This window comes from Mobula hypostoma, chromosome X1, assembly GCF_963921235.1.
Source record: "Mobula hypostoma chromosome X1, sMobHyp1.1, whole genome shotgun sequence".
NCBI lineage: Eukaryota > Metazoa > Chordata > Chondrichthyes > Myliobatiformes > Myliobatidae > Mobula > Mobula hypostoma.
In genome coordinates this window covers 69,423,222-69,436,826 of record NC_086128.1, presented here as the reverse complement: position 1 = coordinate 69,436,826, position 13,605 = coordinate 69,423,222, and the positions used below count along the sequence as shown (strand labels likewise).

The 13,605-nt window shown below is 49.6% G+C and overlaps 1 protein-coding gene across 3 annotated transcripts in view; it reads left to right on the top strand.

Moving 5' to 3' along the window:
• The window catches only part of LOC134340119 (zinc finger protein Aiolos-like), a 289,201-nt gene that overhangs the window by 44,910 nt on the left and 230,686 nt on the right, over positions 1–13,605 (top strand). For all 3 annotated transcript variants that reach the window (XM_063036990.1, XM_063036991.1, XM_063036988.1), the window contains exons 2-3: positions 8,070–8,121; positions 11,188–11,304. In XM_063036990.1, coding sequence (XP_062893060.1) covers positions 8,073–8,121; positions 11,188–11,304 — 166 coding nt within the window. In that variant the 5' untranslated portion in view covers positions 8,070–8,072. The remainder of the gene's footprint in view (positions 1–8,069; positions 8,122–11,187; positions 11,305–13,605) is intronic.

The following is a 13,605-nucleotide window of genomic DNA, read 5'->3' as shown; positions in this document are numbered from 1 at the left end:
GTGGAGAGCATTCTAACTGCCTGTGTCACCGTCTGGTGTTGACGGGGGAAGAGGAGGGGGCCACTGCACAGGATCAAAATAAGCTGCAGAGAGTCGTAAACTTAGTCAGTCCTGTCATGAGCACCAGCCTCCATAGTATCCAGGGCATCTTCAAGGGATGATGTCTCAAAAAGGCGGCAACCATCATTATGGACCCCCATCGCCCAGATGTGCCCTCTTCTCATTGCTACCGTCAGGGGGGAAGTACATGAGCCTAAAGACGCACACTCAACCATTCAGGAACAGCTTCTTCCCCTCTGCCATCAGGGAGGAGGTACAGGAGCCTGAAGACACACACTCAACGATTCAGGAACAGCTTCTTCCCCTCTGCCATCAGGGAGGAGGTACAGGAGCCTGAAGACACACACTCAACGATTCAGGAACAGCTTCTTCCCCTCTGCCATCAGGGAGGAGGTACAGGAACCTGAAGACACACACTCAGCGATTCAGGAACAGCTTCTTCCCCTCTGCCATCAGGGAGGAGGTACAGGAGCCTGAAGACACACACTCAACGATTCAGGAACAGCTTCTTCTCCTCCGCCATCAGGGAGGAGGTACAGGAACCTGAAGACACACACTCAACGATTCAGGAACAGCTTCTTCTCCTCCGCCATCAGGGAGGAGGTACAGGAGCCTGAAGACACACACTCAACGATTCAGGAACAGCTTCTTCTCCTCCGCCATCAGGGAGGAGGTACAGGAGCCTGAAGACACACACTCAACGATTCAGGAACAGCTTCTTCCCCTCTGCCATCGGATTTCTGAATGGACATTGAACCCATGAACACTACCTCACTACTCTTTTAATTTCTCTTTTTGCTCTACCTACTTGATTTAACTTTTTAAATGTTTTATAAATATACTATCCTTTGCAGTTTTAATTATCATGTATTGCAGTGTACATCTGCTTTAGAGACAAATTTCAGGACGTTTGCCGGTGATGTTAAATCGATTCTGATATGGTTTGTCTCTCTGTCAATGACACGGCAATCTCTGTTTAATACATTCAGAGTCCCTGTGGCCGGCAGCCCTGACAAGACTGGAGTTTCCTCTGCATTCACAGAGATGGCAGATGCTGCTTTGTGGACGTTGGTATTTCCGTACCCCAGGGTAGAGGTCAAAGGCTGGCGATCCTGAGGATTCCGGTTCAGCTTCCTGCCAGTCAGGGGGACGGCGGAATACCCTGTACCTGCCTGCAGTGTCACTGAGGACATTTGATCTCATGCAGGACATTCCACGGTCCCACAATCAGAATCGAGTTTAATATCTCCGGCGTACGATATGGAATTTAGTTATAGTCATAGTCATACTTTATTGATCCCGAGGGAAATTGGTTTTCGTTACAGTTGCACCATAAATAATAAATAGTAATAAAACCATAAATAGTTAAATAGTTATATGTAAATTATGCCAGGAATTAAGTCCAGGACCAGCCTATTGGCTCAGGGTGTCTGACCCTCCAAGGGAGGAGTTGTAAAGTTTGATGGCCACAGGCAGGAATGACTTCCTATGACGCTCTGTGTTGCATCTCGGTGGAATGAGTCTCTGGCTGAATGTACTCCTGTGCCCACCCAGTACATTATGTAGTGGATGGGAGACATTGTCCAAGATGGCATGCAACTTGGACAGCATCCTCTTTTCAGACACCACCGTCAGAGAGTCCAGTTCCATCCCCACAACATCACTGGCCTTACCAATGAGTTTGTTGATTCTGTTGGTGTCTGCTACCCTCAGCCTGCTGCCCCAGCACACAACAGCAAACATGATCGCACTGGCCACCACAGACTCGTAGAACATCCTCAGCATCGTCCGGCAGATGTTAAAGGACCTCAGTCTCCTCAGGAAATAGAGACGGCTCTGACCCTTCTTGTTGACAGCCTCAGTGTTCTTTGACCAGTCCAGTTTATTGTCAATTCGTATCCCCAGGTATTTGTAATCCTCCACCATGTCCACACTGACCCCCTGGATGGAAACAGGGGTCACCATTTGTTGTCCTATTGGGAGCGGTACGGTGCAAAAAATAATAATAGAAACAAAAACTGTGAATTGCAGTAAGTGTGTATGCGGTTAAATTAAATACAGGGTGCCAAAACAGAAATTAAAAAAGTAGTGAGGTAGTGTTCACGGGTTCAGTGTCCGTTCAGGAATCTGGTGGCAGAGGGGAAGAAGCTGTTCCTGAATCGCTGAGTGTGTGTCTTCAGCCTTGGGCACTACCTCGCCTTTTTTTAATACGCAGTATTTCTGTTTTTGCACATTCTTTTAAATCTATTCAATATCTGTAATTGATTTACTTGTTTATTTATCATTATGTTTTATTTTATTATTTTTTTTCTGTCTGCTAGATTATGTATTGCATTGAACTGCTGCTGCTAAGTTAACAATTTTCACGTCACATGCCGGTGATAATAAGCCTGATTCTCATTCTGTGCCTCTTTCCTGATGGTAGCATTGAGGACAAAGCATGTCCTGGGTGGTGGGGGGTCCTTAATGATGGGTGCTGGCTTTTTGAGGGAGCTACAGATGTCCTCTACAGTGGGGAGGGTTATGCCCATGAAGGAGATTGCAACCTCCTGCAGCCCCTTTTGATCCTGTGCATTGGAGTGTGTGCCTTCAGGCTCCTGTACCTCCTCCCTGATGGTAGCAGTGAGAAGAGGGGCATGTCCTGGGTGGTGGGGGTCCTTAATGACAGATGCCGCCTTTTTGAGGCATCGCTCCTTGAAGATGTCCTGGATGCTGGGGAGGGTGGTGCCCATGCTGGAGCTGACTGAGTTTACAACTCTCTGCAGCTTATTTCAATCCTGTGCGGAAGCACCCTCCCCATACTGGACGGTGATGCAGCCAGTCAGAATGCTCTCCATGGTACATCTGTGGAAACTTGCGAGTGTTTTTTGGGGGCCTGCCGATCCTCCTCAAACTCCTAGTAAGATATAGTCGCTTTATTAATTCTGCCGGCAATGGTTGTACCGACCCCAAACTTACAGATGGCATTGGAGCTGTGCCTAGCCACACAGTCGTGGGTGCAGAGGGAGTGTAGAGCAGTGGGTTCAGCGCAGGTGGTGCGCCAGTGAGGTGGCGAGGTTATTTCCGATCTGCACTGAATGGTGGAGGACCCATTCCCTCCGCTGCTGATGCCCTGTGGCTGTGGGCTACGAAATGCTCGCCGAGGATACTCTGAGAGCGCCTCCCAAAAATCCAGGATCTCGGTCAGCAAGGACGGGGCCAGCGGGCGCCAAAGGTTGGTCCCCACCGCCCTGACTGGGACGCGTATCGCCATCGTCCCAATGTCACTGGGTCTCGATCCGGAAACTCCCCCGGCCCAGACCGCTGAGGGGACCGCCTTCAGGAGGTTTTTGGGTAGGAAGGTTTGAGGGATAGGGGCCAAAATCAGGCACCGCACTGTGGTTGTGTCCCCCCACTCCCCGCAGCCCCCCCCCGTTAACGCTCAAACAACAAACACACGACTTCCTTTTCGTTTTAACGACTCGTTGTCCGGTACACGAGGGCTGCCATCTTTTTTTTAAAAACCCCACAACTCCACCCCCCCCCAATGCGCGTGCTCATGACAGGGGAAGGTGCGCATTCCAACTCAATGCTTACAATAGCCCAGGGTGAGCGGAGTTCGGCAGCCCCCTCCCCTTCTCTTTGCCCAGAGACGAAGGCTAGCTTTATTTGTCACGTGTGCTTTGCACCAGCAACCAACGTGGTTCGGAGACGCGCTGGGGGCAGCCCGCAAGTGTCGCCACGCTTCCGGCGCGCCCACGGCCCGCACACCCTGACCCCCTGCCTCTTGTGATTGTGGGAGAGACCGGAGCACCCGGAGGAAACCCACGCGGTCACGGGGAGAACGTACGGACTCCTTGCAGGCAGCGGCGGGAATCGAACAGGAAAACAGATTATTATCTGAATGGTGGCCGATCAGGAAAAGGGGAGGTGCAACGAGACCTGGGTGTCATTATACACCAGTCATTGAAAGCGGACATGCAGGTACAGAAGGCGGTGAAAAAGGCGAATGGTATGCTGGCATTTATAGCGAGAGGATTCGAGTACAGGAGCAGGGAGGTACTACTGCAGTTGTACAAGGCCTTGGTGAGACCACACCTGGAGTATTGTGTGCAGTTTTGGTCCCCTAATCTGAGGAAAGACATCCTTGCCGTAGAGGGAGTACAAAGAAGGTTCACCAGATTGATTCCTGGGATGGCAGGACTTTCATATGATGAAAGACTGGATGAACTGGGCTTGTACTCGTTGGAATTTAGAAGATTGAGGGGGGATCTGATTGAAACGCATAAGATCCTAAAGGGATTGGACAGGCTAGATGCAGGAAGATTGTTCCCGATGTTGGGGAAGTCCAGAACGAGGGATCACAGTTTGAGGATAAAGGGGAAGCCTTTTAGGACTGAGATTAGGTAAAACTTCTTCACACAGAGAGTGGTGAATCTGTGGAATTCTCTGCCACAGGAAACAGTTGAGGCCAGTTCATTGGCTATATTTAAGAGGGAGTTAGATATGGCCCTTGTGGCTACGGGGATCAGGGGGTATGGAGGGAAGGCTGGTGCAGGGTTCTGAGTTGGATGATCAGCCATGATCATAATAAATGGCGGTGCAGGCTCGAAGGGCCAAATGGCCTACTCCTGCACCTATTTTCTATGTTTCTATGAACCCGGGTCACTGGTTACTGTAAAGCGTTACGTTACCGTGTTGCCCCCATTAGGCTAGCTCAGGAAAGCACCTTGGTCAGCGACGGATGAGTTGGTTCGAAGGGTTTGCTTCTGGTCTGTACAACTCTCTATCTAACCCCTGGCTACAAGGCTCTGTGTAACCAGGGAAGTGATAACACCCCCCTCCTGTTAGACTGTTTGTTGTAACGTCTTTTCATTCTTTCTTACTTCTCTTCTAATATTTGTACTCCTGTGCACTTGTAATGCTCACTGTGACACCATGATTTCCTTTGGGATCAATAAAGTAGCTATCTATTTATTCAGCAGTTGAAGAAAGGGGTTTACCCCACTTTCTCAAGGGCAATTAACGATGGAGTCCTTGTATGGACTGCTCTTTTGAGGTCCATCCACAGATTCTCGATGATGTTTAGGTCAGGGGACTGTGAGGGCCATGGCAAAACCTTCAGCTTGTGTCTCTTGAGGTAGTCCATTGTGGATTTTGAGGTGTGTTTAGGTTCGTTATCCTGTTGTAGAAGCCATCCTCTTTTCATCTTCAGCTTTTTTAGAGATGGTGTGATGTTTGCTTCCAGAATTTGCTGGTATTTAATTGAATTCATTCTTCCCTCTACCAGTGGCATGCAAATGTTTGGGCACCCCTGTTTCTGTTACTGTGACAGTGAGTACTGTAAAGATGAAGCCACACTCAGGTTGGAGGAACAAGACCTTATTTTCCGTCTGGGTGGCCTCCAACCTGATGGCATGAACATTGACTTCTCTGACTTCTGCTAATGCCCCACCTCCCCCTCGTACTCCATCTGTTATTTATTTATATACACACATTCTTTTTCTTTCTCTCTCTCTCCTTTTTCTTCCTCTGTCCCTCTGACTATACCCCTTGCCCATCCTCTGGTTTCCCCCCTCCCTCTTTTCCTTCTCCCTGGGCCTCCTGTCCCATGATCCTCTCATATCCCTTTTGCCAATCACCTGTCCAGCTCTTGGCTCCATCCCTCCCCCTCCTGTCTTCTCCTATCATTTCCGATCTCCCCCTCCCCCTCCAACTTTCAAATATCTTACTAGCTCTTCCTTCAGTTAGTCCTGATGAAGGGTCCCGGCTTGAAACGTCGACTGTACCTCTTCCTAGAGATGCTGCCTGGCCTGCTGCGTTCACCAGCAACTTTTATGTGTGTTGCTTCTGTGACTGTGGATAGCTGTTTTCCTTTTTTCTCCAAACATACCCTTGCTCATTGCGGCCAAAAAGTTCTATTCAAAAGGTTCAAAGGAACATCTAAACAAGCCTGATGCATTTTGGAAACAAGTCCTGTGGACTGATGAAGTTAAAATAGAACTTTTTGGTCGCAATGAGCAAAGGTATGTTTGGAGGAAAAAAGGGTGCAGAATTTCATGAAAAGGTTCCCTCTCCAACTGTTTTAACACGGGGGTGGATCGATCATGCTTTGGGCTTGTGTTGCAGCCAGTGGCACGGGGAATATTCACTGGTAGAGGGAAGAATGAATTCAATTAAATACTAGCAAATTCTGGAAGCAAACATCACATCATCTCTAAAAAAGGCCGAAGATGAAAAGAGGATGGCTTCTACAACAGGATAATGATCCTAAACACACCTCAAAATCCACAATGCACTACCTCAAGAGGCATAAGCTGAAGGTTTTGCCATGGCCCTCACAGTCCCCTGACCTAAACATCATCGAAAATCTGTGGATAGACATCAAAATAGCAGTGCATGCCAGAAGGCCCAAGAATCTCACAGAACTAGAAGTCTTTTGCAAGGAAGAATGGGCAAAAGTCCCCCAGACAAGAATTGAAAGATTCGTAGCTGGCTACAGGAAGCGTTTACAAGCTGTGATACTTGCCAAAGGGGGTGTTACTAAGTACTGACCATGCAGGGTGCCCAAACTTTTGCTTTGGGCCCTTTTCCTTTTTTGTTATTTTGAAACTGTAAAAGATGGAAATAAAAAAGTTTTCTTGCTTAAAATATTAAAGCAATGTGTCATCTTTAACATTTTGTGTTTTGGAAATCAGTTTATCTTTTACTTGCTTAGCTATTCACAGTAACTGTGTGTGCGTGTGTGTGTGTGTGTATGTATATGTGTATATAACTTAATCGAGAAAAACACACATTATGCCGCAGATCGGGCAGCGTCTATGGAGGGGAATAAACGGTTGGTGTTTCAGGCCGAGACCTTTCATCAGGAATAGGAAGGAATAAGAAGGTTGGCGGGGAGGGGTGGTGAGGGAAGAAGGAGATGCTAGAAGGTGATAGGTGAGACTAGGTGGGAATGAAGGTAAGAGAGACCCACCAGTGCCTTTACTTCCTGAGAAAACTAAGGAAATTTGGCCTGTCCCCTAAAACCCTCACTAATTTTTATAGATGCACCGTAGAAAGCATTCTTCTAGGGTGCATCACAACCTGGTATGGAAGTTGTCCTGTCCAAGACCGGAAGAAGCTGCAGAAGATCGTGAACACAGCCCAGCACATCACACAAACCAATCTTCCATCCTTGGACTCACTTTACACCGCACGCTGTCGGAGCAGTGCTGCCAGGATAATCAAGGACACGACCCACCCAGCCAACACACTTTTCGTCCCTCTTCCCTCCGGGAGAAGGCTCAGGAGCTTGAAGACTCGTACGGCCAGATTTGGGAACAGCTTCTTTCCAACTGTGATAGGACTGCTGAACGGATCCTGACCCGGATCTGGGCCGTACCCTCCAAATATCCGGACCTGCATCTCGATTTTTTTTGCACTACCTTACTTTCCATTTTTCTATTTTCTGTTTATGATTTATAATTTAAATTTTTACTATTTACTATCGATTTGTAATCCGGGGAGCGGGAAGCGCAGAATGAAATATCGCCATGATGATTGCACGTTCTAGTATCAGTTGTTTGCCGATTATAAAGTATAAACTGGCCAGTGATAGGTGCAGCCACGTGGGTCGGGGAGGTGGCGGGGTGACGTGAGGAGCTGGGAGGTGACAGGTGGAAAAGGTGAAGAGCTGGAGAAGAAGGAATCTGATGGGAGTGGACCATGGGGAAAAAGGGAAGGAGAAGGGGCACCAGAGGGAGGTGTCGGTTGGGCGAGGAGGAGAAAAGAGGGAAGACGCCAGGATAAGAAGACGGGAGGGGGAGGAGGACAAGCTGGAAGGTGATAGGTGAAGCTAGGTGGGTGGGGAAAGGTAAGGGGCTGGAGAAAAAGGAATCTGGTAGGAGAGGAGAGTGGACTGAGGGAGAAGGGGCACCAAGGACAGGTGATAGGCAGGTGAGGAGGAGGGCTAAGAGGCCAGAATAGACTAACTTTCTTGAACTTCAGCAACACATTTTCTTTACTTTTACTTCTCCTTTCTCCTCCAGAAGATGTCTGACATCGGAACAGAAGAGGTTCAGGAGTTCCCTCAGCACGAAGGTAACGATGGCGTTCCGCGGCAGTAGCTCGTAACGTTAGCACATCAGGTTAGTGAGAGTGGGGGTACCTCACCAGACGAGTCTGGGAGAACTCCATCCTCCCAGTCATGGCAAGGAGGGCGGTCTACCCTGTATGTGTCACCAGCGCACTGCTGTGCAGTGACAAGAACTGGACCCTGTACGCTAAACAGGATAGGTGTCCGTTAAGTCTCGTGAGACCATGGATTTGTGCCTTGGAAGGTTTCCAGGGCGCAGGCCTGGTTGTATGGAAGACCGGCAGTTGCCCATGCTGCAAGTCTCCCCTCTCCACGACACCGATGTTGTCCAAGGGAAGGGCATTAGGACCCATACAGCTTGGCACCGGTGTCGTCGCAGAGCAATGTGTGGTTAAGTGCCTTGCTCAAGGACACAACACGCTGCCTCAGCCGAGGCTCGAATTAGCGACCCTCAGATCACCAGACCGACGCCTTAATGGGGGGCGGGGGGGGGCTCAACACAACCCTTTTAAGGTGCCTTCATCGCACCTTGGGCGCCTCCGGGAGAGACGGAGCACTCGGTGCCCGAGGTTCTCTCTCACCGACCTTCCCAGTAGGCTGCGCTGGCTGGGCCGCGTCTACCTCGCGCAGGGGATGGCCACGTCCCAGAAGGCACCCTCCCCAACCTGGGGGTCGGCGGACCCCCTCGGTCCATGGTATCCGCCCAAAGGGGGGGGGGGATTGGGAAGCCCTGCTGACTTCCGTAGAGAGAGCGCTACGAGTACGCCTGCAAGGGGGGAACGTGAAGGCGCTGAGGCCTGGGAGGAGGTGGCAGCCGACCGCAGCAGGCCTGGAACAGTGCCTTAAGCCAGGGTGAGGAAGAATTGTCGAAACACCATAGGAAGGAAGGCTCCAGTAAAGCTGTGACCGCTTATAGTCACGACCTCTGTAGCCGGGACTGCCTCTCCCGCGTTGGTCTCATCAGCCACCGACGGCGCTGGGCACCGGCAACGTACGCGGCCAGGGCGCAACGTTCTCGGTCGACCCCGACCCGATGGAGGGCCGTGGAGAGAGAGAGAGAAAAGAAAAAGAATAAATTCGAAAGGGCGGACGCTAACAAGTCATTGTAAACAGGAACAGGGAGTCCTAGAATAAGGAAGAACAGAGTTAAGAAACCAAACCTCAATCCAAGATGCAATCTCAAACTTGCCATCTTGTGCTTGCTGATATTCTGGGTTATCTCTTTTGAGATGGGGTGCAGGGCAGGCGTTTCCGGCCCAACGAGCCGCAGTGGCCAGCAACCCCCCACCCCCCACAGCTATTTAACCCTAGCCTCATCACAGGCCAATTCACAGTGACCCCGTTAGCCTGCTAACTGGTGCGTCTTTGCGCCGTGCGGGACGAAACCACAGACCCTGCACCTTCCCCGGGGAAGAACGTGCAAACTCCTCGCAGAGGACGCCGGAATTGGAACTCCGAACTCGCGACGCCCCGAGCTGCGATGGTGTCGCGCTAACTGCTACGGCAGGGGTCCCCAACCTTCTTTGCACCGCGGACCGGTTTAATATTGACAGTATTCTTGTGGACCGGCCGACCCTGGGGTGGGGGGGGGTGTTGTTCAAGTAGGGTTATACTCACCTCAACATCTCTCTTACAGTTAGGGCTGCCAACTTACTCACTCCCAAACAAGGGACAAAAATAGCAGTCAAATCCCGGGACACTTTACCCCAGGAAAGGCTACCATGACCATGAAGCCTTGCGCGGGCACCTGTGTGCACATGTAGTGTGTGCATGCACATACGTGCCAATTTTTTTTCCCGCTAATCGGTTTTGCCTTCATCTTCCCGACTACACTGTACTTACATTATTTCTACTTTATTTAGGCTGCATATTTATCATATCATTCCTGCTTTTATTATATGTTACTGTTTTTAATTTTCAGTTTTATGTGTTATTTGGTTTGATTTGGTAGGTTATTTTTTGGGTCTGGGAACGCTCAAAAATTTTTCCCATATAAATTAATGGTAATTGCTTCTTCGCTTCAAGCCATTTCGGCACGAAAGGTTTCATAGGAACGCTCTACCTTAGCGGGGGAAATATGGGACAAGGGCGGTCCCGTGTGAGACAAACCAATTTAGTCCAATATACGGGATGTCCCGGCAAATACAGGGCAGATGGCAACCCTATGTTCAAGTTCAACCGTGCGTGACAGGGAATGAGGAAAAGGTGCAGCTGACTCGTATCGTTTCCTCGCGGCCTGGTAGCACGTGCTTTGCGACCCGGTACCGGTCCGCGGCCCGGTGGTTGGGGACCACTGAGCTCCGGCACCACAGGGCCCGAGAGATAATCTGAATGTTTCAGTCAGCACACTTAATGTCAGAGGACCGTATACAACATACATCCCCAAATTCTTTCTCCCTGCAAACGTCCACGAAAATAGGGGAGTGCCCCAAAGAACGAATGGCAGTTAAACAAACGTTAGAGCCCCAAAGCCTCCTCCCCCACACTCAAAAAGCAGTAATGCAACAATTCCCCCCCCACCACACCAGCAAAAAAAAAACATCAGCGCCCCCACGGAGCACTCAAGTGTGCAGCAAAGCATCAAAAAAGACACAGACTCGCAGTACCCCAAAGACTACCCGTTCACCAGGTAATCCGACGTACCACTCTCTCCCGAATGAGGGAAAAAGAGGTGCCCCCGTTTCACATAACAAAACAACTCGCCGACTTACGATGTGAGGAGTCTGTTGTCGGTCATTTTTTCCCCCCGAGCTCTGCGCCCAAAGAGAGAGCCGGCCAGCAGAAAGGCTCGGCTCTCGGGACACACGCGGCCAACCCGCTGCTCCCTGGTGTTCCGTGTTCTCCCGCGACGCTTCAGTCTGGGGCGCCGGCCTGGAATCAGCACGTCCCCAGAGCCACGAAGACCCGGAACCCTGAAGGCGTGCGTCCTTGGGGGATATCAAACGTAGCTGAAATCTGAAAGAGCTGTTTTAACGTTAACGCGTGAACTTGAGATGGATTTTTTTTAAGCAGAACTTGACGTTTTCACTGTTAGTGGTGTATCTTTAACCCCTATGGCTTTGATTTTTCAGGAGCTGAAACCATCCCCACAGCAAGCGATGCTTCTGATCTCCCAGACAAGAGCGACGAGGCAGAACCTGCTCAGGAGCCCGCTGAGGAACAACATCCGAGCACCAATGGAGTTCCTGGTAGGAGCAGTTACAGTGCCGAAGAATATAACTCATCTTCATTTTTATCTTGTCTTCACCTACTCTCTCGACTTTTCACAGATCACACCAGGCAGCCTGAAAGTGTTGCTTCCCGCAGATCTTTGTTTCTGGTAGACCCCCTTAAAACTGAACACAAATGTAATTTCAGACTACTTGTATCACGTAGGAATTTGGAGAAACAAGAAGTTAACTCTTATTGACTATAATGGGCTTAATTGCAAAACGGTGCTGATTTCAATGTTTTGTTGATGATTTTCATTTGTACTCAGTGCTTCTTGCTTAAGTGTCCAACAATAATCAGCCAGCTCGATGGATTCCAGTCGCCCTGATACCGTTTCTCCATGACCGCAATGTCCTGGTGAGACCTTTCACCGCGCTCGTCACGGACAGCACCAAGATTCGCAGCGAGGACGTCTAAATGGGAGTGTAGGAAATGAATCTTTAGTGACCTGGTTTTGTATGTTCAAAGCACGTTGTCAGCCAGCTGCCTGTAGTTTGCTGCTCTGTCACTGCCAAGAAAAATTTCGACAACTTCCTCGAATGCTTTCCATGCCATTTTCTCCTGTCCCACTAGAGGTTCTTTGACTTGCCTGCCACTGATGACCTGTTTGGTTTGTGGACCAACAGAAATGCCTTCCTTACTCTTGGCATCAGTTATTCTGGGGAACACGTGTCTCAAATATCAAAATCCTTCACGGGTATTTATAGCCTTTCTAAAACCTGTTCCTCCCTACCCAGGCGCGGACCAGGCAGGAAACTTCTCAGCTTACGCTTGGGGCAACATTTTAATTGATTTGAATTCTGAATTGAAATAACAAACGTAGGCGGTTTCAAAACAAAAATGGTGCGTGAGGAGGAAATTTGATGACGGGTCGGGGTTTACTTCACTGCTGTGCAATGTTTGCTCATCTCTGCGCTGAATGTACGGGCTTCCAAATCGGCAGCAGCGATGACTGGCTGTGGAGTCACTTTGGTGAACTTCCGTTCTGAACGCTAACTGCTTACTTTTATTGTTTGCATCGTTTGTTTATTTTTCTCTCTCTCTCTCTGCACGTTGGGTGTTTGACGGTCTTCTTTTGTTTAGGTGCGTTCTGTAGAGTTTTGTGGCTGCCTGTGACGAGACGAATCCCAAGGTTGTATAAAGTATGCGAGCTTTGATAGCAAATGTACTTTGTATTGTAGGAAGAGGTACAGACGACGTTTCGGGCCGAGACCCTTCGTCAGGGTCTCGTCAGGGTTCTGGTGAAGGGTCTCGGGCAGGAACGTCGACTGTACCTCTTCCTAGAGATGCTGCGTTCCACCAGCAACTTTTATGTGTGTTGCTTGAAATTCCAGCATCTGCAGATTTCCTCGTGTTTGTGTACTTTGTATTGTACGGGCTTACATGGCAGTTAGCGTAAGATTACAGTCCCGACCGTAAGATCCGGGTTCAGTTCCCGCCGCTGTCCGTAAGCGGTTTGAGCTTCCTCCCCGTGACTGCGTACGTTTCCCCCGGGCGCTCTGGTTCCCTCCCAGATTCCAGAGAGGTGGGAGGAGACTGGAGCACCTGGAGGAGATCTGTGGGGTGAGGGATAGTGAGTCGTGGGCACGTTACGTCAGCTCTGGAAGCGCAGCGACACTGGCAGGCTGCCCCCGGCGCGTCCTCGCACCGCGTCGGTCGCTGATGCGCACGGTGCACTTTCGATGTGCGCGTGATAAATAAAGCTAATTTAATCTCTGATCACTTACCTTTATTGAAATAGAAATATCCTTACTGTCATTGCATAGTACAGTCTGTCATGCACCCATACAGCGAAAATGAGCTTGCAACTCTCATACTCAATGCTATAACACAACAAATAACATAAACAAACAATAAATAAAATCAAGTAACCAGCCAGAACAAGCAACGTCCAGCAGTACAAAAGCCCAGCTCAGATGCATGACAGCCATAAAACCAGTTTTAAAAGTAGCATTATAACAAATTTGCGGATGATGATGTCTCACCTGGAATACCGGGTGAAGTTTTGTCCCTTTACTTACTGCTGTTACACTGCGGGTGCTTACGGCCGCGGTGAATGCCCCCCATCTCTGGTGGTGTTCAGGGGCTTGTTCCATCGTGTCAGTAGCTTCCTCTCGTTTTCACTAGCCTCAGCCACACTGGTTCTGGGTGGAGGCCTGGGAATACCGTCTCACTCAGGCGTAGAAGGATACTTCACGGCTGTTTCCATAACAGCTTTGTTTGACCCGTCAGGGCTGCTCTCCTTGATACACCTCATCCCCAGAAATATTTAAAGAGGA